This window comes from Bufo bufo, chromosome 8 (assembly GCF_905171765.1).
Source record: "Bufo bufo chromosome 8, aBufBuf1.1, whole genome shotgun sequence".
NCBI lineage: Eukaryota > Metazoa > Chordata > Amphibia > Anura > Bufonidae > Bufo > Bufo bufo.
Genome location: NC_053396.1, coordinates 154,790,988 through 154,818,280, shown reverse-complemented (window position 1 = coordinate 154,818,280; position 27,293 = coordinate 154,790,988). Strand labels below are relative to the sequence as shown.

General features: G+C 46.3%; 1 protein-coding gene across 6 annotated transcripts in view; it reads right to left on the bottom strand.

The window, feature by feature from the left end:
- The window catches only part of ATP11C (ATPase phospholipid transporting 11C), a 166,853-nt gene that overhangs the window by 29,358 nt on the left and 110,202 nt on the right, over positions 1-27,293 (bottom strand). For all 6 annotated transcript variants that reach the window (XM_040405866.1, XM_040405864.1, XM_040405867.1 and 3 more), the window contains exons 19-24: positions 7,976-8,239; positions 6,389-6,557; positions 6,104-6,206; positions 3,126-3,271; positions 1,729-1,788; positions 709-836 (exon numbers count right to left, since the gene is read on the bottom strand). In XM_040405866.1, the coding sequence (XP_040261800.1) occupies positions 709-836; positions 1,729-1,788; positions 3,126-3,271; positions 6,104-6,206; positions 6,389-6,557; positions 7,976-8,239 (870 nt within the window). The remainder of the gene's footprint in view (positions 1-708; positions 837-1,728; positions 1,789-3,125; positions 3,272-6,103; positions 6,207-6,388; positions 6,558-7,975; positions 8,240-27,293) is intronic.

Genomic DNA, 27,293 nt, shown 5'->3' with positions numbered 1-27,293 from the left:
GCAGGAGATTAGGAATAAACAGGACTCTTCTCAGGTAGATGTGACTCTTTGCAATGATCATCATGCTGGTTCTCGGCAACCACTTACTTTTAGCCGATGAGGGACACACCGCTGAAATCAGCATTTCTGTCACTATTTTATGCTGCTCTCAGTAAGGTCAGCATTAAGTTGATGACAGGTTCCCTTTAAGATGTTTCTGTGCCGTTTAGTGTAATAGTTTATTAGACCTGTCATTATAATGAGTAGTCTCCAAACAGGAAAGCAGATTTTAATGACAGATCATTATATCTTACTAAACATGATTCGTTACTCTGGTCTTGACCCTTTTTCGGGAGTAAAAAATAAATGATTCTTGGAAGATATAACCCTAAGGGCTTATGCACACAAGCAATGTTAAAGGGGATGTGCAGTGTCATGATACTGATGACCTGTCCTCCGGATAGGTCATCAACAGCAGATTGGTGGGGGGTCTGACTCCTGGAAAGGCTGCAGCCCTCATGACAGTATCAGTTCCTCTGGTGGGCCCAAGGAACTGCAGTCCGGTGCAGGACCAAATGGGCAAGTTCTGTGCCAAAACACAATGCATGCCCTGCATTTGGTTATGTTTTACACTTTCACTTGTATGGGGTACTAGTTGCAGAACCTTCCATGATCAAGCCCTACCACAGAAATATGGCATTAGAATATTTTATATAGGTTTAGACTTACATATATAACTTAGGATTTTCCATTAGCGTTTCGATGCTCATGTGTTGTTCCAATAAACTATAAGCCAGGATGGGTAGAGAGGTAAAGCAGATGTTGTACATGGTCAAATATGCAGCATCATACAGCGGCTACAACAAAGAGGAAATACAAAGAGTATTAGATCATTTTATATGTAAAACAAACTACAAAGTGCCAAATGATTTCCAAGGCTTCTGGATTCATTAGCAGCCATCTTGTTCATTAGTGGTCATTCATCAGGACAGAAAACATTCCACCTCTGTATTACAAGGACAGCTCTGGCAGCGATAGTGGAGCTAGTACGTCAGTGTCATGGCAGAATGCATTTCCAAACACAAGTGGAGGGGTTTATGAAACCCTGGTGTTAAAAAAAAAAAAAAAAAATCAACTTTTTATAATTTTACACCGCGCTCGCCACTGTAGAAAAGAGGGTGAAAATGTGGCCAGGGTTTCGCTGGGCATGTAGGTATACACCAGAGGTATCAAATGTGACTTTTTTTTTTTCTCAAAAGAGTCACCAAAAAATGGAGCAATATCACCCTAGTAGAGGGAAGGTAAAATCACAGATTTTTAAAGAAGTGCCAAATTTATCAAACAATCAGTGAGATTTGATAAATTTGGCTACAGCAGTCACAGCAACACAGGCTGAAGCAAAAAGATCCCCTCCTGATAAATCTCCCTCAAGGAATTTATTCTCCGATGACAGACTGTCTTTGGAGAGCTGGAACGTCAGCTTAATATTTATTCCTCCTGGCCTCACACCTGGAAACATCTAAGGTGACGTCTTGCGAGCTTTAGATTAGAACATGAATGCTGCAGAAAATGCTCACATCAAAGCAGATCCCAACCTAATCCACACCAATACAAACCACGCGGCGCACACCCTGTTTGACTTCCGCCATAACCACACCCTGCGTGTACAGAGTAAATTCCTGAACATGAAACGGATTGACAGCAAGAAGAGACTCCTCTATATAAAGTATTAGCAGTACTGAAACGTACCTGTTGTGAAAACCCACAAAAGAATTGGTATAAAAACTGTGGCAGGATGAAGCACAGGTTCTGCAAAGAAAAGACGTAAAAAGGAGAAATTAAACTACAGGATTGTTTTTGGGCTATGACAGCAACTGCTGAGCTTGGTGAGACTATTGATCTGATCAGTGCCAATAAGGTCCTATGTAAAACACACAGGAATCCACCCATTCCTGCTTACGTGGGCGCATGCACATGACTGTGATCGGCCCGGAAAAACGCGGTCCACGTGTCTCCCAGGCTGACCGTAGCCCCCCTAAAGCGACTGTATGGTAGTAATGTATCATACAGTCAGTTCAGGGGAGCCGTCGTCTGCCCGGGAGATCCGGAAGACATACGGACCATGTTTCCGAGGCCGATCACGGTCGTGTGCATGAGCCCTTATAAGCACGCACACTTCCCTTGTCTTTACTAGAACAGGTAGGGTGGCTACATACAGGGCGGAATATGCTCGGCTAATGCGGGTAAAAACACAGCGTAAAGCCTCATTCACACGTCCTTGCTTACATCTGTGAAAAGGTGGTCAGTGATGTCTCTGCGAAGACGTCAGTGATGGATCCATGTGTAGGTTTTTTGTTGTCCGTGTGTCATCCGTGTTTCACTGACCATGCACAGCTGAAAAATAATTTTCAAAGCATCTCTTCCTACTGATCCGTCAAACAGGGATGGCTCCGCGTTGCATCCGTGGTTTTCATGGACCCATAGACTAAAATGGGCGTGGTGAATCCGTGAAAACGGACAAAATTGATGATGCATCTGTGCTAAAAACACGGACCATGGTAAAAAAATAATAGATGTGTGAACACAGACATTACAATGAACGGGTACGTGTGCCGTCCGTGGAGAACACGCACAGCTCTTGTACGTGGAACACTGACGTGTGAATGAGGCTTAATACAGCACCAGCAAAGTGGAGGAGATTACACAGACCTCATGTATATTTTGGCTTTTTTTCTAGGGTGTGGAAATTGACCTGCTGAGCAGATTTTTTTTTTCTTCTTTTCAATGGAAGGGTGAGATCTGCGGAAAATCCACATCACATGTGGAACAAAAAAAGAACCAAAAACACAATAAATAGAGCGCATTTATGTGCGGTTTTTGTTTGGGATTACAGATTTTCTGCACATAAATCTGCTCTGTGTGCAGGCACCCTGAAGATGCAGGGTGATCGGTGACGTCTACAGATACCACACCATCAAATGCACATTCTGGAAAAGTTACTTTCCTCATTATCAAAACCAGCCTGACGAAAGCTCACTTGATTAAAAAAATTTATTTTGCTGGAAGCCATCCTGTACTGCGGATCATCTGTGCATTACCGGAATTGATCATGTCTGGTTTGGGTATTAGCGTTGTGAAGCTCTTACCTTATAAAAGAAATACTGTACAAGGTGCGCTATCCTGACGTAGTACAAGTGGCCGTGAGCTAAAAGAAGTTTTTTTAAGTGCTTGAATTTTGGCACGGCATAGTCGCTGTTTCTCGCTGCTTGGCGGCCTTCTTTTCCTTTTATACCTGGAAGTAAATGGACAGATTTGAGAAACTTGCCTAGAATTTAGGAGAGCACAAACCTGACAACTTAGGGTACTTTCACACTTGCGGCAGGATGGATCCGTCCTTCCGCTATTTCGCCATGCCACCGGACCGCCGCTCCGTCCCCATTGACTATAATGGGGACGGGGCGGAGCTCCGGCGCAGTACGGCAGTTCGCAGTGAAAGGCTGCCGGACTAAAAAGTCAGACATGTAGTACTTTTAGTCCGGCGGCCTTTCGCCGTGCACTGCCGTGCTGCCCCATTATAGTCAATGGGGACGGAGCAGCGGTCCGGCGGCACGGCGAAATAGCGGAAGGACAGATCCGACAGGCTGTCCTGCCGCAAGTGTGAAAGTAGCCTAATACAGCCACTAGAAAGGTTTCCCGTAGTGTGGTCACTCATTCCTGAAAGGAAAATCTCTCCAATTAAAAAGCAGTTTTGTGACATAAAATGAATGGCAGGGCCAGACAGGATTACATTTCCATTGCTTGGCCACATGAATTAAAGTGCAGAGGACGCGGCAGTCGCAGAGAGAGCAGAACCCCTAGGTGTAACGGCAACGCCCCCGTTGCTCTTAAAGGCTGATTTGTATATATTAAAACATCATAATGCGGGCACATATGAACATGGGACCAACACAGCTGCCATCAGCTGCCAAGCGCACATGTAACAGATCAGCCAGTGTCATAGGTACAGATCTGCTGACAGATGTCCTTTAAAGAGGACCTGTCACCTTTACGGATATGTCTGTTTTAATACATAATTGTATTCCAAATGACGTGACAATTCTGGGGCATTTTTTCTAATGACTATGTTGTGTCATTCCTCTATTGCTCCTGTTAGAAGGTCATGGATAAATTGACAACTGGGAGTTACTAGTTCAGGGTGTGCTCGGCATGGTCCGACACTTTCCAATCACTGCTGAAAGTGTGCAGGGACAAGGGGAATAGTAACACCCAATCTGCAATTCATCCATAAGCCACTAATAGGAATAACAGAGGAACAGCACAACATACACAGGAAAAAAGTACGCTAACAGTCATGTCGAGAGTGGCGACAGGTCCTCTAATTATACAATTAGCTCACATTATGAACATATATAATGTGTGTGTGTATACACTGCGTGCAGAATTATTAGGCAAATGAGTATTTTGACCACATCATCCTCTTTATGCATGTTGTCTTACTCCAAGCTGTATAGGCTCGAAAGCCTACTACCAATTAAGCATATTAGGTGATGTGCATCTCTGTAATGAGAAGGGGTGTGGTCTAATGACATCAACACCCTATATTAGGTGTGCATAATTATTAGGCAACTTCCTTTCCTTTGGCAAAATGGGTCAATAGAAGGACTTGACAGGCTCAGAAAAGTCAAAAATAGTGAGATATCTTGCAGAGGGATGCAGCACTCTTAAAATTGCAAAGCTTCTGAAGCGTGATCATCGAACAATCAAGCGTTTCATTCAAAATAGTCAACAGGGTCGCAAGAAGCGTGTGGAAAAACCAAGGCGCAAAATAACTGCCCATGAACTGAGAAAAGTCAAGCGTGCAGCTGCCAAGATGCCACTTGCCACCAGTTTGGCCATATTTCACAGCTGCAACATCACTGGAGTGCCCAAAAGCACAAGGTGTGCAATACTCAGAGACATGGCCAAGGTAAGAAAGGCTGAAAGACGACCACCACTGAACAAGACACACAAGCTGAAACGTCAAGACTGGGCCAAGAAATATCTCAAGACTGATTTTTCTAAGGTTTTATGGACTGATGAAATGAGAGTGAGTCTTGATGGGCCAGATGGATGGGCCCGTTGCTGGATTGGTAAAGGGCAGAGAGCTCCAGTCCGACTCAGACGCCAGCAAGGTGGAGGTGGAGTACTGGTTTGGGCTGGTATCATCAAAGATGAGCTTGTGGGGCCTTTTCGGGTTGAGGATGGAGTCAAGCTCAACTCCCAGTCCTACTGCCAGTTTCTGGAAGACACCTTCTTCAAGCAGTGGTACAGGAAGAAGTCTGCATCCTTCAAGAAAAACATGATTTTCATGCAGGACAATGCTCCATTACACGCGTCCAAGTACTCCACAGCGTGGCTGGCAAGAAAGGGTATAAAAGAAGAAAATCTAATGACATGGCCTCCTTGTTCACCTGATCTGAACCCCATTGAGAACCTGTGGTCCATCATCAAATGTGAGATTTACAAGGAGGGAAAACAGTACACCTCTCTGAACAGTGTCTGGGAGGCTCTGGTTGCTGCTGCACGCAATGTTGATAGTGAACAGATCAAAACACTGACAGAATCCATGGATGGCAGGCTTTTGAGTGTCCTTGCAAAGAAAGGTGGCTATATTGGTCACTGATTTGTTTTTGAATGTCAGAAATGTATATTTGTGAATGTTGAGATGTTATATTGGTTTCACTGGTAAAAATAAATAATTGAAATGTGTATATATTTGTTTTTTGTTAAGTTGCCTAATAATTATGCACAGTAATAGTCACCTGCACACACAGATATCCCCCTAAAATAGCTAAAACTAAAAACAAACTAAAAACTACTTCCAAAAATATTCAGCTTTGATATTAATGAGTTTTTTGGGTTTATTGAGAACATGGTTGTTGTTCAATAATAAAATTAATCCTCAAAAATACAACTTGCCTAATAATTCTGCACTCCCTGTATGTGTGTATATACATGTATATATATATATATATATATATATATATATATATATATATATATATATATATAATATTTTTATTTTATTCATATCATTTTATTTTAAAGTGCCAACGTGTAGTTGCAGAAATCAGTCACTACATACCTATGCCAACGTGTGCTTCCAATATCATGCTAACATCATTAGCTCCATCTCCCACAGATAATGTGATTGGATTTCCTTTACTGTTTTTCACCATTTTAACAATCTGCAAAGAAAGATGCTGAGGTCATTTATGAGACGACTGATGACGCATTTATACAGTCACTGGTCTGTGTGCAGTATACACAATATCGCAGCGTTCTGCCGCATTACGCACCGCGCTGACAGCTAGAAGCTATTTTACGTACAAAGTGCAGGCAGGTTATGGTGCGAGATATATATACACACCTGTGCTTTCTGCAGGGGTGCCATACGACAACATAAGATCGCTGTACACTTCTGGCAGATCTGGAGAAATATGTTTTTATAAGGACTGGAGCTGCAGTTGGTATTTAAGATGAGTGACAGCGTGGAACCGTCAATTATCAGTCCGTAATCCTGGCTTCCTGTCCAGCTCCTGAAACGGAGAGAAGTAGATTTACTCACGTGACCCATATGTGTGTGAATATTCCCCGCATACCTACTGTACATGACATTTCTCTGCAGCCCACCTCCCCTCAGTATATCCAGAAGATATAGCTTAAAGTGAATATCCACCCATCACCACCATTTTGTCCTATTTCATCTAGATGACTTCAGCATTCTGTGATAACTAGTTCCTAATACATCTTTATAAGGATGGAAGCTCTCTTTTTTTTATACAGAGCTCCAAGCCCAGTCACAGATAGAGTTAAACGATAAAATTCCAGCCTTGCACGACCTCCACTAGAGGGAGCTTAGTGCAGCCTAGTGCAGAGATAGTTAACTGATAAAATTCCAGCCTTGCACGACCTCCACTAGGGGGAGCTTAGTACGTACTGTTTATTATTGAAGTTCATGTAGAAACATTATGCAGTAAACGCCCTCTAGTGGTGGCTGAAAGCAGTTAACACCATCACTTACCTATGGGGTTTTGAAGTGGAGATGGAGTAATGTATTTGATTATAAGTTTATATTAAGAAATTACTCACCATAGAATGTTGTGCCTAAAATAGTTTGGTGTGGAACATGCCGAATTCTCTTTCTAACATAAGCTGTCACCAAAAGTGGCTTATTCCCATCTCCCCACTGGAAGTTTGGCTGAGCTGGGCGTGCACGTGCATGGGGAGGAAAAGCTGCCGGATGAATGTGCAACCGGCTGACTGCTATCTAAGGTGTATGACCACCTTTAGTTTAAATGGGTTGCCCTAGATTTGGATATTGATGGCCTATCTTTAGGATAGGTCATAAATATCAGTTTGGCAGGGGTCCCACTCCCAATACCCCCTCCCCCAATCAACTGTTTAAAGAGGCTGTGGCACTCTGGTGCACAACGCAGCTTCTTTCTAGGCCAGCCATGTTCATCGGTCACATAGCCTAGGCGCAGCCCGGTCACATTCAAGTGAAGGGAGCCAAGCTTCAACACCAAGCACTGCCGCTATCCAATGGCTGGCGCTGTGCTTGGTAAGCCGCGAGGAGGCCATAGCGCTCGCTGGAGTGCCGCAGCCTCCTCCAACAGCTGATCAGCGATTTGACAATGATGACCTAGGTCATCAATATCTGAATTTCGGAAAACCCCTTTATGATATTATTATGAAACTTTTGGGTCAAGTATTGTATTGAGCCACGTGTCTCCATTTACTAGCTATTTCAGCAGCTATAAACGCTGACGTCAAGCTTCCATAATGGCACATATTCTAGTTATGTAGGAAAACCTCGCCTTTACTGCTGCATAACAATGCACATGTGCCAAAAGCAACCCCTGCAATAGCTGTGATGGTGGTCATAATGGTCACAAGTGAAGAACTTCTATCGGCCTTTTTCAGAAATCATCTACGTAATTAACAAGAAGATTACCTTTTGACGCTCCCTTTTATTTTGGGTGCTTCTTGCACCAGCTTCCGGTGATACTCCAGGAGAAGCTCTTGTAAGCGATCCTCCTTCCTTTCACATTCCTCCATGTTTTTGGTGGTCAGTTCCAGCAGTTCAGTGGTATTCTGAAACAATCGGCAGGCATAACATGTGGACTTTGCCGTCTCCATTTTGTCTCCAGTTAGCACCCAGACCTTCATGCCGGCCGCATGGAGAGCCTCAATGGTTTCTGCAGCTTGCTCCTGTAGTCTAGAAGACCAATCAAGGAAGAGAAGAAAGAAAATGGAATTCATGGAATGGAATTAAAGTAAAAGTATCTCTTTCTCCACGATCAATCAACGGAAAAAAGATTATTTTTATATCCAGATGCTGAAAGCCATCGTCTCACAGCTGAGGGTTTGCTGCAGGTGTTTGTGGGACTGGATACATTATAGCAAACCATCTGCTTTGACAAACATCAGCTCCATTCACTGCCAGCAAGCAGAGATCTTAAAAACAGAAAAACCGAAACTTACAGTATATGACAAAGTTACATTATACTGTGATTAAAGGGGATGCACATGTTTGGGGGACCCCTGCCTCCTGGCCAGACCTGTGAAGGGAAGCTTACTTACCTGCTTTCTGATGCTGGCTCCGGGATGCTTCCCTCAAACTTCCGGTTTGACTCCGCTGCAGCCAATCGCTAGCCGCAGCAGTGACCAGTTGCCCTTGCATCAAGTGACCATTTGACATGATGCAAAAGGAGCAGCAGCGTGAAACCGGAAGTTGACATCCAGGGACCAAGCAGAGCAGCATAGGGGGTCAGGAGACGGTTGCCACCCCCCAAAAAGTGCACAACTCCTTTATTTACAGGGGGCTGGACTACTTTTCCCTAATAAATGTGTTAGATGATTAGTGATAAAACTGTTTTGACAGTATGCTCCCAATATGGCCTCTTGCACATGACCGTATGGCTTTTTTCAGTATTTTGCGGTCTGCAAAAACCAATAGGAATGAATTCCGCGTGCATTGCGTCTTTTGCGGAACGGAACAGCTGGCCCCTGATAGAACAGTACTATCCTTGTCGGTTATGCGGACAATGATAGGACGCAATGGAAAGGCATACGGAGTAAACGGAAAGGCATACGGAGTACCTTCCGTCTTTTTTGCGGATCCATTGAAATAAATGCTTCCGTATCTGGACTGTATACGGAACACAAAAAACGGAACGTAAACGGGAAAAAAAACGTTTGTGTGCATGAGGTCTATATCTGCAATAAATAAAAATCACTGCCCGCTGACTACAGACTGTCAGCTGCAGATTACAGCAGTCTGAAATGCTGTGGCCGGTGTAAGATCAGCAGCTACGGACATTGGGAATCCCTCTGAGAGACGGTTTCCTGATAATTATGGAACATGACGAGTTCTTATTTGCATTACATTGCGCAATAAACAGGAGAGTATCCAAGGGCAGCGGAAATATTCAGCGATCCGCCTGGAATTTACAGCTGTCCTCATTCACTGGAAGCAGCAAGATGTGTATGGCAATAAAGCGGAGTAGGAAACTGCCTGTATAACATCACAGAGCAGGCAGAGACCACCACGCCATCACCATGTACTGAGCTCCCACACAGCTGACCCCCACCGCAGGTGTGTAGCCTTTCCCAGTCACATTAGACTATATTCACAAGGAGTCTTTTTTTTTTTTTTTCTTGTTTTGCAGGAAAAAAATATAAAAACTGATGAGGAATCTACTTCAGGATTTTTTATTTCAACAGAGTTTTTGACAAATTTTGGATGTGATTTTTATATCCAGCCCATTTCAAAGTGAAATTTGGTTGTGGGTTTGTCACAGAATCCGCACCACAAATGAGCATTTCACTTCTTTTTTCTGTAGCGCAGATTTTAAAACTGATGTCTGTAAGTGTTGGGCGGTCCACAAATTGCAGATCTGCAAAACACAGATCCCGGCATTTTCCGGAACTGCACATGGCCGGCCCTATGATAGAAATGCCTATTCTTATCTGCGATTGCAGACACAAATGGGACATGCTCGATCTTTTTTTGCAGGGCCGCGATGCAGAACTACGGATGTGGACAGCACAGGGTGTGCTGCCCGCATCTTTTTCAGCCTCATTGAAATGAACGGGTCCGCACCTATTCCGCAAAATTGCGGAACTGATGCGAAGCCAGAAATATGAACGTGTCAATGGACCCTTAGACCATGTTCAATGTGGCTTTGCAGTGCACGTAGAAGCTGTATCAACCGCCCCATACTTTTGGGGGAGTGTTTCTAACACACAAGCCAATATGTTCATTTCGTACGCGATATACGGTATGTTGGGAAATGTATACAGCGCATACACCGAATGTAAACGCAGTGTGAACAGAGCTTTACTCAGATGCCGCTCTGTACTTATCGTCTACGTTACGTTGCCTTCAGCTTGGGAGACAATTTGGTTGGCCAAAATGTATTATATATAAAAACTGATGAACACATTGGTCGGTTCGCCGTGCCTCTGTGCGCCATGACTGCGGCGCTATACCTCCTCTCCTTCCTTCTTGGTCCTGGGCACAAGTTCACCTGCCTACGGAAACAGAGACCCCTGTGCCATCATCTTTGGCTGAAGGTTTTACGCCATGAGCGCTTTCCCTGCCAAGGACACATCCAAAAAGCCAACATCTGGAGGAAGTACGACAAGACCATAGATAGAACTGCACACGATACAGATGGTGTATAATGTGCGGAGGGAGAGAGGACACGGTATATGAAGAATAGGTTCTGGTTACACAGTAGTTACGTAGACGGGAAGAAGATGCTCAAGATGCCGACAATCTTACAGTATCGATAAAGCAGATATAGAATACATTACAGAATGCATTGGATGCGGTAGATTATCAGCAGCCACTCAATACGTTGTGCTCTAAATGACTCGAATCCCGGAAAGCGCGGGCTCAGCACTATTGCTAGAGCTCATTTGCAATGCTGCATCTCCTGCCGCACAGAGTCTATTCTTACAGCCAATGTCCGAGTTCAGGGAGCAGATTAAGAACTGCACAAAGCAGGTCAACTACTCAGTTCTCAGTAATGCATTATGTACCTATAGAAAAAATCTACCTCGACGATGTGCCTTAGTCACCCTTAAAAGAGCCAAAAAGCAGATCTGTAATGGAGTGACATCATGGGGTGTAACCCTGCGCTGGTCCAGATGTCATTACATTCATGAGTTCATCAGCCGAGTGGTATGCTGCACGGGAAAATGTACAGTATTAGAAGTTTGATATGCTGAGCGGATGTAAAGATGTGCGTTGTGAGCCATTAACCCTGAGCTGACGGCGGTCAATGCCAATGAGGAGACACCAAGAAACGGAACACACGTGCCGTCTACCACTTTTCAACAGCGGGGAGCTTCATGGAAAGCGAGTGACACTGTAGTTCGGCTACTTTCACATATGCGTTTTTGCTGGATCTGTCATGGATCAGCAAACAGGCTTCCATTAGGATAATACAATCGGCTGCATTCGTTCTGAACGGATCCGGTGGTATTACCGAGAAAAAACGCAATTAGACTTACCGGTAATTCCGTTTCCTTGAATCCACCATGACGGCCCACCTTGAGATTGACCCTTGACCTCTGTAGGGGCAGGAACACATAGAGAGTTTAAGAACCCCCCACCCCTCCACCTCCTCAGTGCTTTACAATTACCCGAAAAGGTGGAACAAAAGTAAAAGGATATTAATCCATACCCTTAAACTCCTATCTATCCTAAAGTACGTAAGTATGAAAAGATATATTCGTAAGCATATATCTCCCCCTTTTTTTTTTTTTTTTTTTTTTTTGGGAAGGGGAATAGTATGGGCCGTCATGGTGGATTCAAGGAAACGGAATTACCGGTAAGTCTAATTGCGGTTTTTCCATTTCATCCACCATGACGGCCCACCTTGAGACATAACAGATAACTAAAAGGGTGGGGATAACGCCTGTAAAACCCTCCGGCCGAAAAGAGTTTCATTCGAATCCGGAAGATTAAGACGGTAATGTTTTACAAAGGTATTGGTGCTTGACCAGGTTGCAGCCTTGCAAATCTGGTCAAGCGAGACTCCTCCTTTCTCAGCCCAAGAGGAGGCAGTGGCCCTAGTAGAGTGGGCCTTAACATTATCAGGACTGGGTATATTCTGGAACCTGTAACAATATTCAATGGTGGATCTGATCCATCTGGCTATGGAAGACCTAGCTAGTTTCTTTCCCTTATTTTTCCCCGAAAACTGAACAAGGAGATTGCCATCAACCCTAAAATCCCTGGTATAATCCAGGTACTGGATCACTGTATCCCTGACATCTAAGAGATGTAAATTAACACTAGACCCTGAAGATTCAGATCTGGGGATGGAAGGTAGAAAGATCTCCTGTTCCCGATGGAAGGGAGAGACTACTTTTGGGAGAAAACCTGGATCGAGAGTTAAACGGATGTGATCTTGGGTGATCTGGAGGTAGGGTTCCCTACAAGAAAGGGCCTGGATCTCTCCAATACGTCTTGCTGAGGTGATAGCAATTAAAAAGGCAGTTTTTAGGGAAAGGTGTTTTAAAGAGATTTCTGATAACGGTACGAAGGGAGGTTTTGTTAGGCCTTCTAGGACTATGTTAAGGTCCCAAGTAGGAGCCCTTGATTTCAGAGAGGGTCTCAATCTTGAAACCGCTCTAAAGAACCTCCTGATCCATCTGTGGCTAGCTAGGCTGCAGTCATAAAAGGAGCTGAGAGCAGAAACCTGGACTTTCAGGGTACTAGGTCTTAGGCCCAATTCCAAGCCGCACTGTAGAAAATCCAAGATCCTATTGATGGGAGGGGAGGAGGTGTCTGGGCGCTCCACTCCTAACCAGGAACAGTATCTCTTCCAGATCTTTAGGTAGATGGCAGACGTCACATTTTTCCTACTGGCCCTTAGGGTAGATATCACTTTTTCTGAAAGACCCCTGTTTCTTAATGTCTCGCTCTCAGGATCCAGACTGACAGTTTGAATATCCCGGGGTCTGGATGAAGTAGAGGGCCCTGGACTAGAACATCTTTCTGGAAAGGGATTTCCCATGGATCCTCCAGCGATAGCTGTTTTAGAGTGGAGAACCAACTCCTCTTTGGCCACAAAGGGGCTATTAAGATCAGAGTAGTTGGTTCCCCTAGGAGTTTCTGAATGACCCTGGGAAGAAGAGGTATTGGGGGGAAGGCGTAGGCCAGGTTCCAATTCCAGTGTATCGATAGGGCATCGATTGCCCAGGGTCTGTCTTCCCGGTTTAGGGAGCAGAAGCATTCCACCTGCGCATTCTTTCTGGAGGCGAACAAGTCTACCTCCGGACGGCCCCATCTTTCCGAGATCTACCGGAAGATGTCCCTGTTCAGAGACCATTCTCCTGGATCTATCGTCCTCCTGCTCAGGAAATCTGCTATCGTATTTTCGCAGCCCTTTAGGTGGATGGCGGAGAGAGATAAGACGTTCTCTTCTGCCCAGGAGAAGATTCTTCTTGCTAACGCACCCAAAGGCCGTGACCTTGTCCCTCCTTGATGTCGCAGATAGGCCACCGTTGTGGTGTTGTCGGACATTACTCTTAGGTGTTGCCCTTTTAAAAAACTCTCTCCCCTTACTAAAGCCTCCAGGACTGCATACAGCTCTCTGTAGTTTGAGGATTTGACTCGTATCTCGGCTGGCCAGGAGCCCTGTAGAAGATGATCTCCAATCTTTGCACCCCAGCCTCCGAGGCTTGCGTCCGTGATAACCTGAACTGCCGGATGGTTCTGCCACTGTAGGCCTCCAAGCAGTCTTCCTCTTTCTTTCCACCAGTCTAGGTCTGTTTTTACGGCCTGCGGGATCCGGAAAGTCTTGTCCAGACTTACCTGCTTCCCGTCCCAGATGCCTAGGATCCAACTCTGGATCACCCTTGTGTGGCCTTGGCACCAGGCAACCGAAGGGATGCAGGCTGTTAGGCTTCCCAGGAGACTCATGGCCTTCCGGATGGAGCAACTGCGAGACCTCTGAAATGCTCGGATCTTTTCCACTAGAGTCGTGGCCTTGTCCTGAGGGAGGAAGGTTCTTAACAGGGATGAGTCCAGCTCCACACCCAGGAACCTTATTCTCCTGGATGGGATTAGGGTGGATTTCTTTAGATTTATGATCCAGCCTAGATTGTTTAGGAATTCCGAGAATCTTTGCGTTGCTCGGAGGTTCTCGGACTCTGTTTTGCCCAGAATCAGGAAGTCGTCGAGATATGGGATGATTGTAATTCCCTCTTGACGAAGATAGGCCACCATCTCTACTACTACTTTTGTGAAGACCCTGGGGGCCGAGGAGATACCGAAGGGAAGGGCCACATATTGAAAGTGATGGATTGATCCGTCTTGACCCTTTATAGCAAATCTTAGATACCTCTGAGAGAGATGATGAATGGGGACGTGGTAGTAGGCGTCCTTTAAATCGATCGATGTCATGAACGCCCCCTTCAGGATCAGGGGAATTATGGATGGGATTGTTTCCATCCTGAACCTCCTGTATAGAATGGACTTGTTTAGGGGTTTTAAGTTTATAATGGTGCGAAAGGATTGGTCTGGCTTTTTTATTAAAAAAAGGCTGGAATAAAACCCTCTCCTTTCCTCTGGGATAGGGACCCTTTGAATCACCCCTAGGTCCAAGAGGTCTTGGACGCCCTGCCAAATTTTTGGAAGTTCTGATCTGCGCTGGTGTGAGATGCAGAATCTTCCTGGGGAAACTGATGCGAATTCTATCTTGTAGCCCTGAGAGATTACATTTAGAACCCAGGGATTTGAAGTTACCTGTTTCCAGGAAGATAGAAAACCCATCAGTCGCCCCCCTACTCTGGCGTCACTGCTGTTTGTTTGGTCTATTTTGGGGGTTGAGCATGAAGCCTCTTCCTCTCCCTCCTTTGGGATAGCTCCATCGGCCAGTTTTCCCTTTCCCCCTGTAGGATCTCTGCTGAGGCTGGAATTGACGAAAGGGCTTCTTTTTAGAATCTTTCTCCTCTGGGAACCCCTTTTTCTTGTCTGCTGCCCCCTCTAGGATTTTATCCAAAGTGGGACCGAAGACAAATTCCCCTGAGAAGGGGATGGAGCAGAGTTTAGCCTTGGAAGCCTTGTCCCCGGACCAGGCCTTCATCCATAACGCCCGCCGGGCTGCATTAGAAAGAGCCGCATCCTTGGCTGAGAAGCATCGGCCAGAAATGCAGTGGCGGAGCGTAGAAGAGGGAGCGAGTCTCTGATCTCTTCTCTTGGGGTTTTATTTTTCAGGTGTACGTCCAACTCCCCTAGCCATATATACATTGCTCTAGCAACAGAAGTAGCAGCGATATTAGTCTTGACCCCAAACATGGCTGATTCCCAGGATTTTTTTAGGAGCCCGTCCGCCTTTCTATCCATAGGATCGTTCAACTGTGAGGAGTCTTCAAAGGGTAGAGCGGTCTTCTTTACTACCTTAGCCACTTGTAGATCCACTTTAGGGGTCTGATTGTAAAGTTTGCATTCAGTCGGATCAAAGCAGAGCCTGTTTCTGAACTCCTTAGGAACGCCTAACCTCTTCTCCGGGTCTGACCATTCTTCCATTATCATCTCCTTTATATTTTCATTAATGGGAAAAACTATAGAGGATTTAGATCTAAGGCCCCCAAACATTTCGTCTTGTACCGTACGAGGTTTAGGGGTATCCTCGATACCCATTGTGGATCTAACTGCTCTCAGCAGCTCCTCCATTTCATCAGCGGAGAAGAAATATTTTTTATCCTCGTCCGGAATTTCCCCGTCAGACAAGGGTTCCTCATTAGGAAATTGTCTGGATGAGGTGGAAGCCACTTCCACCTCCTCGCCCTCAGAGGAGGAGATAGCGGACAACTTGCGTTTCTTGGAGGGGATAGGAGTACTAGCGGGGGTTGTCAGGGTGGCTAAAGAGGACTTAATTTCGTCTGCAATAAAAGATTTCATTTCAGACAGAATATCTGGTTGTTCTTCTTTCCAAATTTCCGATGTGCAAGATTTGCACAACCTTTTTTTGTAGTTCTCAGGGAGACGCTTAGAACAAGCGCAGCATTTTAGGAGTTTGGACTTTGGCTTTGACTCCTTGCTGCCCTGGAGAGGAAACAACCAGATATGCCAATTAGAATTTCAATGTCAAAAGGCTGAAATATATACCCCCCAGAAGGGGACTCACGGTACTGGCAGTAGTGGGATCAGGGCCTTCCTGGCGGGGAGCAGGTGTCTCAGACATCGCGGTGCTGCAGGCAAGAGCTGGAGGGAACCGCGGTCTACTTTCCTTTTCAAATTTCCCGGCGTCTGACGTCATCAAGCTGCGCCTCTAGTGACGGCAAGAGCCGGTGCCACACGAGCCTATGAGAGGATGCGTGCGGCGTCCGGCCTGCCTCCTCGCCATACCTGCTCCCCCAGCCGGTCACAAGCGCACAGCATGCAGAGGAAGAACGTCGCATACCGCACACCGCGCGCCCGCGAATCCGGCACCCCCGACTGCTTCCCTAAGGAGGGAAGGAAGTACGAGAGGTATGGGGGAGGACCACAGGCCTCAGCATAGGCCGAGACGAGGGTCCTCGATGTTCCAAGCTGGCCAGCCTTAGCCCATGCCGCGGGAGGCCAGCTGGAGAACCTGCAAAGTAAAAACTAACTATGTAATCCTCCCTAAGGAGGATCCTCTCCACGTGTTGGCCCCTGTAGGGGCAGGAAAGCACTGAGGAGGTGGAGGGGTGGGGGGTTCTTAAACTCTCTATGTGTTCCTGCCCCTACAGAGGTCAAGGGTCAATCTCAAGGTGGGCCGTCATGGTGGATGAAATGGAAAATAATCATGCCGGGTCCCGCACAAAAACCATTGTAAGTCCATGGGTGCCGGATCCATTCTCTTGTGTGTCCAGGAAAACAGATCCTAAACTATTGATTTACATTGTGTTTCATGCTGGATCAGTCTTGCTTCGCATCCCATGACGCGCTCAAAAACACTGCTTGCATGGGAACGCTACAAAACAGAATGGAACGCATTCTGGGGCACTCTGTCCCGTTCAGGTTTGTCCCCACTGACAATGAATTAGAACAAAACTGAAGCGTTTTCCTCGGGTATTGAGATCCTATGACGGAGCAATAAGAAGAACAAGGAGACGGCGGGAGGTGCAGAGCGTGGTGCGCAAGATGGCGCCAGCACGCTCTCCACAGCAAAGAGAGCGGGAGGTGTGCCGGGAGCTGCGAGGGCTGCAGCGAACTCCAGGGCACCACTGAAGATGCCAGAGCTGCAGAGACCCTACGTGGAAGAGGATTTGGAGGTGGAGGAGACAACCCAGACTACTGCAGGAGGAGCCCATGAGGACACTATGGAGGTTGGTGTGGCAGGGGCAGCTATGATAAAGGAGGAGAGGGCCATGTCTCCCCAGAGTGCAGAGCCGACACTAAAAGATGTCTTCAGGGCAGTTACTACGTGTGGAGTGACCCTGACAGTATTACAGCAGCAAATGGGGTCCCTGAAGCAAGAGTTCTCCTTTATTCGCCATGATCTGCAGAAAGTTAATGAAAGAAAGGTGGAGGTGGAGGGTCGTGCCAGTGAGGTGGAAGATTTTCGTCCAAAAGAAGCGGAGCCAGTTCCTGGATGTCAAGCGGCGACTTAGTTCCCTGCAAGTGTCCTATTCTATGATGTACCTGGCGCATCTGCGGTGGCTGCTCTGGGATCTGTTCAATTCTTCAATGCACCGAAAGATGCGGCCATGTGGATCAACCAGCATGAACGTCGGCTGCGACAGGAGGAGAGATGATGGCCGTCTGTCCATTTCAAGTTTGTACCCTTGGTTGCTAATGAGCGACCTATTGGAAAGATATTCCTCTACTGTTCTACTACTGAACTGCCCACCGAGCGCAAGTATCCTTTTATGGCGGGGGACAATCCCGCTCAGCAGAAGTAGAGAGTTTGAAACGTTACTTAGATGTCCTGTTTCATGGAGGACTTGTGCCTCGGCCTGTTAGATGATGCAATGCAGGCGCGATTTTTTGTTTCTGGTTTTTGTTTCTGTTACTTTTCTTTTCTGGGGATCTTCTCTACCATGTCTGTATTGATGCTCTGTATCTGTGATACCAAGCCTGTCTGTTGGTAAGATACCGCCACTGTACTACCAGTACCTACAATGCTCATATTACGTTATGTTATTAGCTGGGTCATGTTTCTGATGTTAAAGTATGGTTAATGTATTTAATATTGTGAGTTGGAATGTGCACGGCCTGGGTGACCCGTCAAAGTAATTTGCCGTGATGGATTATCTGCGCCCGTATTTCCCCGCTATTATGTTTGCAAGAAACCCATTTTACAAAGGAGGGGGCACAGGCATTCCATAGGTCATGGATGAGCCATACATTCCACTCAGCGTTCTATAGCTATTGCCGTGGGGTTAGCGTCCTGGTCCATAAATCAATTCCCTTCCAGGTTCAGTCGTCCAGTATGGACCCCGATGGCCGCTTTATCTGCATACACTGTATTATCTTCACGCAGCAGTACCTGCTAATATCACTATATATACCTCCACCTTATAGCAGTGTGGCGTTGAGAGGCGGCCTGACTTTTATGAATAGTAAACCTGATATACCAGTCATTATGGTGGGAGGTTTTAATACTAGGAATACTGGGATAGATATGGGGAGGGCACAGGCGGATGCTGATGGCCCTGCATCAGCCTTTGGTAAATTGTTGGAGGAGCTGGCCTCCAACAATTGGATTTGTGGCACATTCGACATCCCAATGTGCATCAGTTATCTTGCTATACCAGATCACACAAGGCCTTATCACGCATTGATCTGGCACTGGGATCTGAGTTGGTGTGCAGACAGGTGGTAGAGTCGAAGTACTTGACTCGGGCTTTGTCTGACCATTCCCCTTTGTTTTTGAGTCTGTCCGCCGCACCCGTGGTTCCCGTCTCTCAGCGGCTGTGGACGTTTAACTCTTTTTGGTTACAGGTAATCGACTGTTCCTACATTAGTTCTACTATGCAGGAGTATTTTACCCTAAATATAGGCTCAGCCGCAAGCAGGGTGGTATGGGACGCCATGAAGACTTGCTTAAGGGGGGTGCTTATTCAGGGGATTAGTACAGCCATACTTACTTTTGAGGGACCGAGTTGGGGTGACAGAGGCAAACTTTGTGGAGAAGGGCGATCAGTTGTCTTTGTCTGGAAGGAGGCTCAAGATGCATATAACTCGCATGTTGTGGAACTTGCCTGCACAAAGCAATCCTTCCAGCGACAAAAGTATTATGATGAGGGGGAGAAGACGGGCCATCTACCAGCCCTTGTGGCTAAGGCACAGTCCACTTCGGCATATGTTACCGCTTTACAGGGGGTGGATGGGACGGAAATTGTGGATAGCCAGGCCATAGTGTCAGTATTTAGCTCTAGGTTGTAATGGGGAAGATATATCATCATATCTACATGGGGTATCCTTGCCTAGGCTGTCAGATTCAGATAGAGAACCTTAAAGGTCCGTTACAGTTACTGGAAATTGAGGAGGCGGTGTCTTCCATGGCAAATAATAAATCACCGGGTACTGATGGGCTGCCGGTACAAATTTATAAGAAGTTTGGAGATGTCTTACTGCCCCAGTTGTTGAGGGTTTACCAGGAGGCATCGGAAACTGGGACGCTTCCGGCATCCATGCAGGAGGCTATTATAGTTGTTCTCCCTAAGCCAGGTAAAAACCCGCTCCTCCCGGATTCATACCGACCCATATCATTGTTACCCACAGACATAAAGATACTAGCTAAGGTGCTGGCTATGTGCCTTTCGAAAGTTGTCTCTTCACTAGTACATATGGATCAGTCTGGATTCTTGCCGGATAGGTCCATGGCGATTAACATCAGACGCCTATATCTAAATATGCAGATTCCAGTGGACAACCCAGAAGATAGAGTCATCTGTTCCCTAGATGCCACTAAGGCATTCAATAGTATTGAGTGGGAGTATCTATGGGAGGTGCTGGAGAGGTTTGGTTTGGGGGATAGTTTAATAGCATGGGTGCGGCTGTTAAATGGTGGGCCTACAGCGAGGGTGAACGGATATCTATCAGAGGGATTTCTGCTCCATAGGAGAACCAGGAAGGGATGCGCTTTGTCTCCATTACTGTTTGCCCTCGCCATCGAGCCATTGGTGGCATGACGGGATTGTAGGGTTTAGCCGGGGCGGGTCACAGGAGAAAATTGACTTATATGCGGACGATGCCTTGCTGTTCTTGGCCGAGGCTAGGGAGTCCCTACAAGAGATTATGGATGTGATCAGTGTTTTTGGGCGCTACTCTGGCTTGGTTATCAATTGGAGCAAATCGTCCCTCCTTCCTATAGATAATGTGGATAACTCATCTATGCTCAGTCAGGACTGCAGATGGTGAGTGAATTTAGGTATTTGGGGGTGGTGGTGTCTAGGAAACTCACGGAATATGAGAAGCTGAATTTATCCCCCCTCATAGGCAGATTCAAACAGAAAATGCAAGTATGGTCTAAGCTGCCACTGTCAGTGGTAGGACGGATCAATCTTATTAAGATGATCTGGATGCCACAGCTACTTTATCTACTACATAATTCACCCATATGGTTGCCCCTCAGGTTTTTTCACTCAATTAATAAGCTGTTTAGGGAGCTTATATGGAAGGGGGGCTCGGCCTGGTTGCGGCTGGAGACAATGCAAAGAAGTGAAATGGAGGGGGGGGGTTGTCTCTTCCGAATCCATGGGTGTATTTTTTAGCCGCCCAACTTCAACATATGAGGGACTGGGAAAGGGAGGAGGGAGATACCCAAAGTAGGTTACTGAAAGGATTCTTGGCGGTACCAAATTTATACGAAGCGTTAGAGGCAGATAAGTTGAAAATGTCAGGTCAGGCGTTCCCTACGTTGCGTCTCTTGCATAAGACATGGTGCAAAGTGAGGGACCTACAGGGCATAAAGGGCATCACGCAGTATACTTCAATATGGGACACTCCATGGTTGCCACCTCTGGGCTCCCTACAGGGTATGGGGGGTTGGCGTCATAAGGGCATTATCAGAGTTCACCAACTCCTTGATCATAATGTTCTCAAAACTTATGAGCAACTTCAGGCAGAAACTGGTTTACTGTCCTCGGACTTTAATAGGTATTTACAGCTGTGCCATGCCTTCCGGGCTGATCATGCTGACGGTATGTTGAGCACGGTATACCAAAACAAAATGATTGCCCTGGTAGACCGGAGGAATTCCTCGTCATGGGGTTGTCTCTCTGCTCTGTCGGGCTATACTAGACCGATTTTTGCAAGACTACCCAGTGATTATTAGGACAAAATGGGAAGTAGAGGTGGGGCCGTTAGAGGAAAACCAGTGGCATGAGATATTGGAGAGGACTCCACAGCTCTCACTTAGTGAAGCTCATAGGTTGTCACAATTGTACCTGATTCATTGGGTTTACAGAACCCCTCAGTTTCTGTTTAACATAGGACTTTGTTTGGATTCCAAATGTCCACGATGTGGGGAGGTGGATGCCGGTATGTTACACATGCTGTGGTCATGCTCGGCCCTGGAGGGCTTTGGGCGCGCTGTGCTGCATCTCATAAACTCTCTATACAAAGTTACATTGGATGTGACCCCATTTGTTTGTGTATTGGGATATGTGGAGGATCTGCCAATCATTGAACCCAGAAAGGTAGCGGTGGCCAGAATGTTATATATGGCCCGCAAGCTGATTGCCCAGCATTGGCTAGCCGCTAGATGATTGCAGTCCTACACTATTTAATAGGGGGAAGTTGTGTCTGATGACAAAATGTACTTTTACCCACAGGATCAAGGTTCAGCGCAGTATTGTTGAAAGTGCTGTAGGGAAGGAGCATGTACTTATCACAAAGACATGATGGTGGGGTCGGGTGATGAGGAATGTGGAGGATGGAGAGCATCATCAATATGTTATGGAGGGATGAGGGTATGAGGGTTTGTGTTTGTAAAATTTTAAATATGTTAATAAAAAAAAATTCCTTAATAAAAAAATAAAATAAAAGTTTATTAGGCCTCTTTCACATGAGTGAGTTTACCGTCAAGATGCGATGCATGTAGCAAATGCATTGCATCCGGACTGAATCCTGAGCCATTCATTTCTATGGGTCTGTTCACATGAGAATTGTTTTTCATGCATCATCTCTGTGTTCAGAAAGAATTTGCAGCATGTTCTATAGTGTGCATTTTTCATACAGCCCTGGTTCCATAGAAGTCAATGGAGCTTGTGTGAGAAATGTAAGACATCTGGATGCTGATGGTGGCTTGGAGATGTAGTGTTTTTCTTTCACTTTTTTCTACACGCATCTGAAAAAAACGCACACTGAACGCAACCGTGGACAAAACTGATTGAATTGTGTGCCCCCTGAACAGACCCTGACACAATCTGAATCGCTTGTGTGAAAGAGGCCTTAAGGAATCTGCAACGGGGTGTTACCAGTGTAGTTGTGTGTGGTCCCTACAAATTCTCACCATGGAAGCACCGGCTGGACAGGGGCACACCCCTAACTGGTAACACCCAGTTACAGATTCATAAATAAATTCCTAGAAAACTAAGATAAGAAGAGCATAAAGTTATATGAAAAGAGGCTGAAGAATCATTATTGCACGGGGGGGAAAATTATTGAGTAAAACAGACATTTTAGGAGCAGTAACAGGTCCTCTTAAAGGGTTTCGGTCACCCTGCAAAACTCATTTTTTTTTTTTTGGATAGTTAGATTGCTCATAGTGCGATATAGCAGAATATAATGCTCTTACTTACTTTCATGCGGCCGATTCTTTATAAAACGAACTTTTATAATATGTAAATGAGGGCTCTACCAGCAAGTAGGGCGTCTACTTGCTGGTAGCTGCTGCAGAAATCCGCCCCCTCGCCGTGTTGATTGACAGGGCCAGCCGTGATCTCCTCCTCCGGCCGGCCCTGTCAGTAATTCAAAAATCGCGCGCCTCGCGTCATTCGGCGCAGGCGCTCTGAGATGAGGAGGCTCGTATCCTCAGCACTCCCTCAGTGCGCCTGCGCCGATGACATCACCGAAAGAGAAGACGTCATCGGCGCAGGCGCACTGAGGGAGTGCTGAGGATACGAGCCTCCTCATCTCAGAGCGCCTGCGCCGAATGACGCGAGGCGCGCGATTTTTTAATTACTGACAGGGCCGGCCGGAGGAGGAGATCACGGCTGGCCCTGTCAATCAACACGGCGAGGGGGCGGATTTCTGCAGCAGCTACCAGCAAGTAGACGCCCTACTTGCTGGTAGAGCCCTCATTTACATATTATAAAAGTTCGTTTTATAAAGAATCGGCCGCATGAAAGTAAGTAAGAGCATTATATTCTGCTATATCGCACTATGAGCAATCTAACTATCCAAAAAAAAAAAATAATGAGTTTTGCAGGGTGACAGAAACCCTTTAAAGTAAAAATGAACACACAAAAAATCTCATGGCTCTTCACATCAGTGCCAGGAATAGCAGTGCTTCAATGTGAAGACAGCCCCAGAGAGACTTAACTATATCCAGGAGAGGGACAGTATACAGTAGTCCAAAAAGTCTGCTTCTAGGAGCAATGGGGGTGTTGCTGTTACACCTAGCGGCATTGCTTCCTCTACAACCGCTGCACCGGCTCTACTTTGACAAGGCCGTGTAGTGAAAATCTGATGACACTTGGCCCGATCAATCAAAGTGGCGAGGGCGCGGCAGTTGCAGAAAGAGCAGAGCCTCTAGGTGTAACAGCAACGCCCCCGTTGCTCCTAGAGACTCATTTGCATATAATAAAACATAATGTTTCTCAGCAATGCGGGCACATAGGAACATGGGACCAACACAGATGCCTTCAGCTGCCAAGCGCACATGTAACAGGTCGGCCGGTGTCATAGGGACAAATCTGCTGATAGATGCCATTTAAAAGTGGCCTCTACAACAAAGGAAAATGTAGGGGACTGCAGGCTTTTTGGACTACTGTTTCCCTACTCTGGATAGAGAGAAGATCTCTCAGTTTGGGAAGTGGAATTGTTTTCACACTGAACTGCTCTACTCCTTCCAATGAAATGAAGAGTGGGGAGAGGTTTTGTGTATTCATTGGGACTTTGGAGTATTTTGGGGATTTTGCACTTCGTTCAGGTCTGGGCCTGCTCCGCTGGGTGCGGACACATCTCCTGTACACACACAATCCATTATATTTTACTACAACCTCTTTAAGTAAAGGACAGAACTATTTCGCTCATATATACAGTACGCTGTGCTAAATATGCATTAGCCCATTTGCACTAGGGTTGTTGCGGGTATCGAAATTTCGATACCCAATCGATACTTTTGTCCCGGTATCGATACGATACCGGGATTTCCGTTTTTTCGATACTGGGCTGCGCTTCTGCGCAGTCTAGTATCTCTGAACATGAGCGCGCTGCTATCGGCGCGCTCATGTTCTCTCTCAGCAGCACGGGGAGAAGGAAGCTGTCCTCCCTCCCCCTGTGCTGCTGCCGCTGCCACCAATGAGAAGAGAGGGGCGGAGGAGGGGCGGCAATGAGAAGAGAGGGGGTGGAGGAGGGGCGGCAATGAGAAGAGAGGGGGTGGAGGAGGGGCGGCAATGAGAAGAGAGGGGCGGAGGAGGGGCGGGCGCACTTCGCCACCAATGATAGGATTACTATCGGAGCGATGGGAGGAGACATCAGCTTCACTAGTGGGCGTTCCTTTTCCCTGCGCTGCGATTGGACAGCGCTACAGCCAGGGAGAAGGAACGCCCACTAGTGAAGCTGATGTCTCCTCCCATCGCTCCGATAGTAATCAGCAGCATGTGGAGCAGGAGAGGAGACAGTAATGGGGCACTGCGGGCGAACGGAGCGGCGCCCAGGACTAAATGGTGAGTGCTGAGACATCGCTGGGCGCCGCTCTGTGTGGCCTAATAGTGAAAGTCTGGACTCATATACAGTAGTCAGTCTTTAACACATACAGGAGGCGGGTGCCGGCAGCAGAATCGCATTGCCGGCACCCTGCCCCTGACAGGGAGCTGCGATCAGCGGCAGTTAACTGCCGCTGATCTGCTAGTACCCGCCTCCTGTATAAAGGGGTAAAATCATTGGTGGTGCAGTGTGCCCCCCCCCCTCAATCCCCCCATCCCATTAAAATCATTGGTGGCACAGTGCGCCGGCCCCTCTCAACCCTCCAGTATTAAAATCATTGGTGGCAGTGGCCACAGGGACCTCTCCACTCCCCCTCATTGGTGGTGCAGTGGCAGCTTCTGATCGGAGCCCCAGCTGTGTAAGCCTGGGGCTCCGATCGGTTACCATGGCAGCCAGGACGCTACAGAAGCCCTGGTTGCCATGGTAACATCCCTGATGCTGTGTGCACAAAGCACAGAGCAGCAGGGACAGTGTGGAGTCCTATTCACCCTGATAGAGATCTATCAGGGTGAATAGGAAAAGGGATGAAAGATCCCAGGTTCTAGCCCCTAAGGGGGGAAATAGTTATTAAATAAAAAGTGAAAAAAAAAAAAACACTAAAATATGAAGTATAAATCACCCCCCTTTTCCCAATTTCACATATAAAATATATAAATAAACATATTACATCGCCACGTCAGAAAAGTCCAAACTATTAAAATATAAAAAAAAAATCTAGGTGGTGAATGCCGGAACAGAAAAAATAAAATAAAAACTGCGCGATTCGCCATTTTTAAAAATGAGGAATGCACGTGGCTTTTTTTGTTTATTTTTTTCGCGTGGTATCGAATGGTATCGAGTATCGCAATACTTTTTCATGGTATCGAAACCGAATCAAAAATTTGGTATCGCAACAACTCTAATTTGCACAACCCATCGCTCCTGTGTGCTCCACATCATATACACAAGAACTGTATCTAGATGGAACATTGCATCCGTGCGTTTTATCCGAAATTCCTTTGATCCAGTATCTAACAAGTAGGTGTCCTGCGAGAAAGCGTGGAGTCTCACAAGACAAAACCAGGAGGCTGAGCAGACAACATATAGGATTAAAAGACAGGTGAGACGGAGGGGCAGGGTGCACAGAATGGCTGGACCCGCCCTCAGTGCACTGGCTGCGTACGCACGGCTCACTTGTATATGGATTAAAAGCAACGAATGAAGCAACAGATCACTAAGCAAACGTTCTCTTTACAGTCTGCAGAGCATTGTGCCTGGTTTAACTGTGAATTTCCTGCTGAAGGATTCCCCTTAGCTTATTATTTTTACCTGACAGCAAGTAGTGAGAAAATAACACAAGAAACAATGTCAGAATTGCTATTCAAGAAGTTAAATAAACCACAAAAATGGTGCCATGGATGTATACACCTCATCCAACAAAAAACAAGCCCTCATATAGTTACATCTCTGTTAATGCTGGGTTCACATCGCGTTTTCTCCATCTGTTTAACGTATACAAAAAACATTTATGTTAAACGGATACCTTAGACTGAGGTTGTAAAAAAAAAAAAAGTACATTTTTTTTTTATTTCTTTTTTTTACCAGATTCTGCAGGACACAAGAACGTGGTGTGCTGCACTTTTATATCTTTTTTTTTTCTCTAACATATCTGTCAAATGGAGGCGAAAAACGTTATACAAATGTGGACAGACACAGTGTGCTGCCTGCATCTTTTGCGGCCCTATTGAAGTGAATGGGTCCGTTCCGCAAAAAATGCGCAACAGATGCGGACCAAAACCACGGTCATGTGCATGAGCCCTTAGCAATCTGTTGCCTCATTCTGGAGAAAAGTACTTTTAATTCATATGCAAATATGCAGGTAAGTGCACCAAGGGTGGGCCCAAAACACTCTGTGCACCCTTGCCCCTCCTTCCAGTCCCTCCCTCTACTTGATGGACAGGACCAGTCGAGCCCCAGTGCTACAAGGCATTGTGTCTGGTTTAGGGTACTTTCACACTTGCGGCAGAGTGATCTGATCAGTCTTAAAAATGCATTGAAATGCCGGATCCGTCTTTCCGGTGTAATCCGGCAAAACGGATCCGGCATTTATTTTTTCAACTTTTTTTTGGTCTGCGCAGGAAGGACGGATCCGGCACTAATACATTCCTATGGAAAAAAAAATGCCGGATCCAGCATTCAGGCAAGTCTTCAGTTTTTTTGGCCGGAGATACCGTAGCATGCTGCGGTTTTATCTTTTGCCTGATCAGTCAAAACGACTGAACGGAAGACATCCTGATGCATCCTGAACGGATTAGGCTACTTTCACACTTGCGGCAGAGAGATCCGGCAAGCAGTTCCGTCGCCGGAACTGCCTGCCGGATCAGGCAAAATGTATGCTAAGGGCCCTTTCACACTTGCGTTA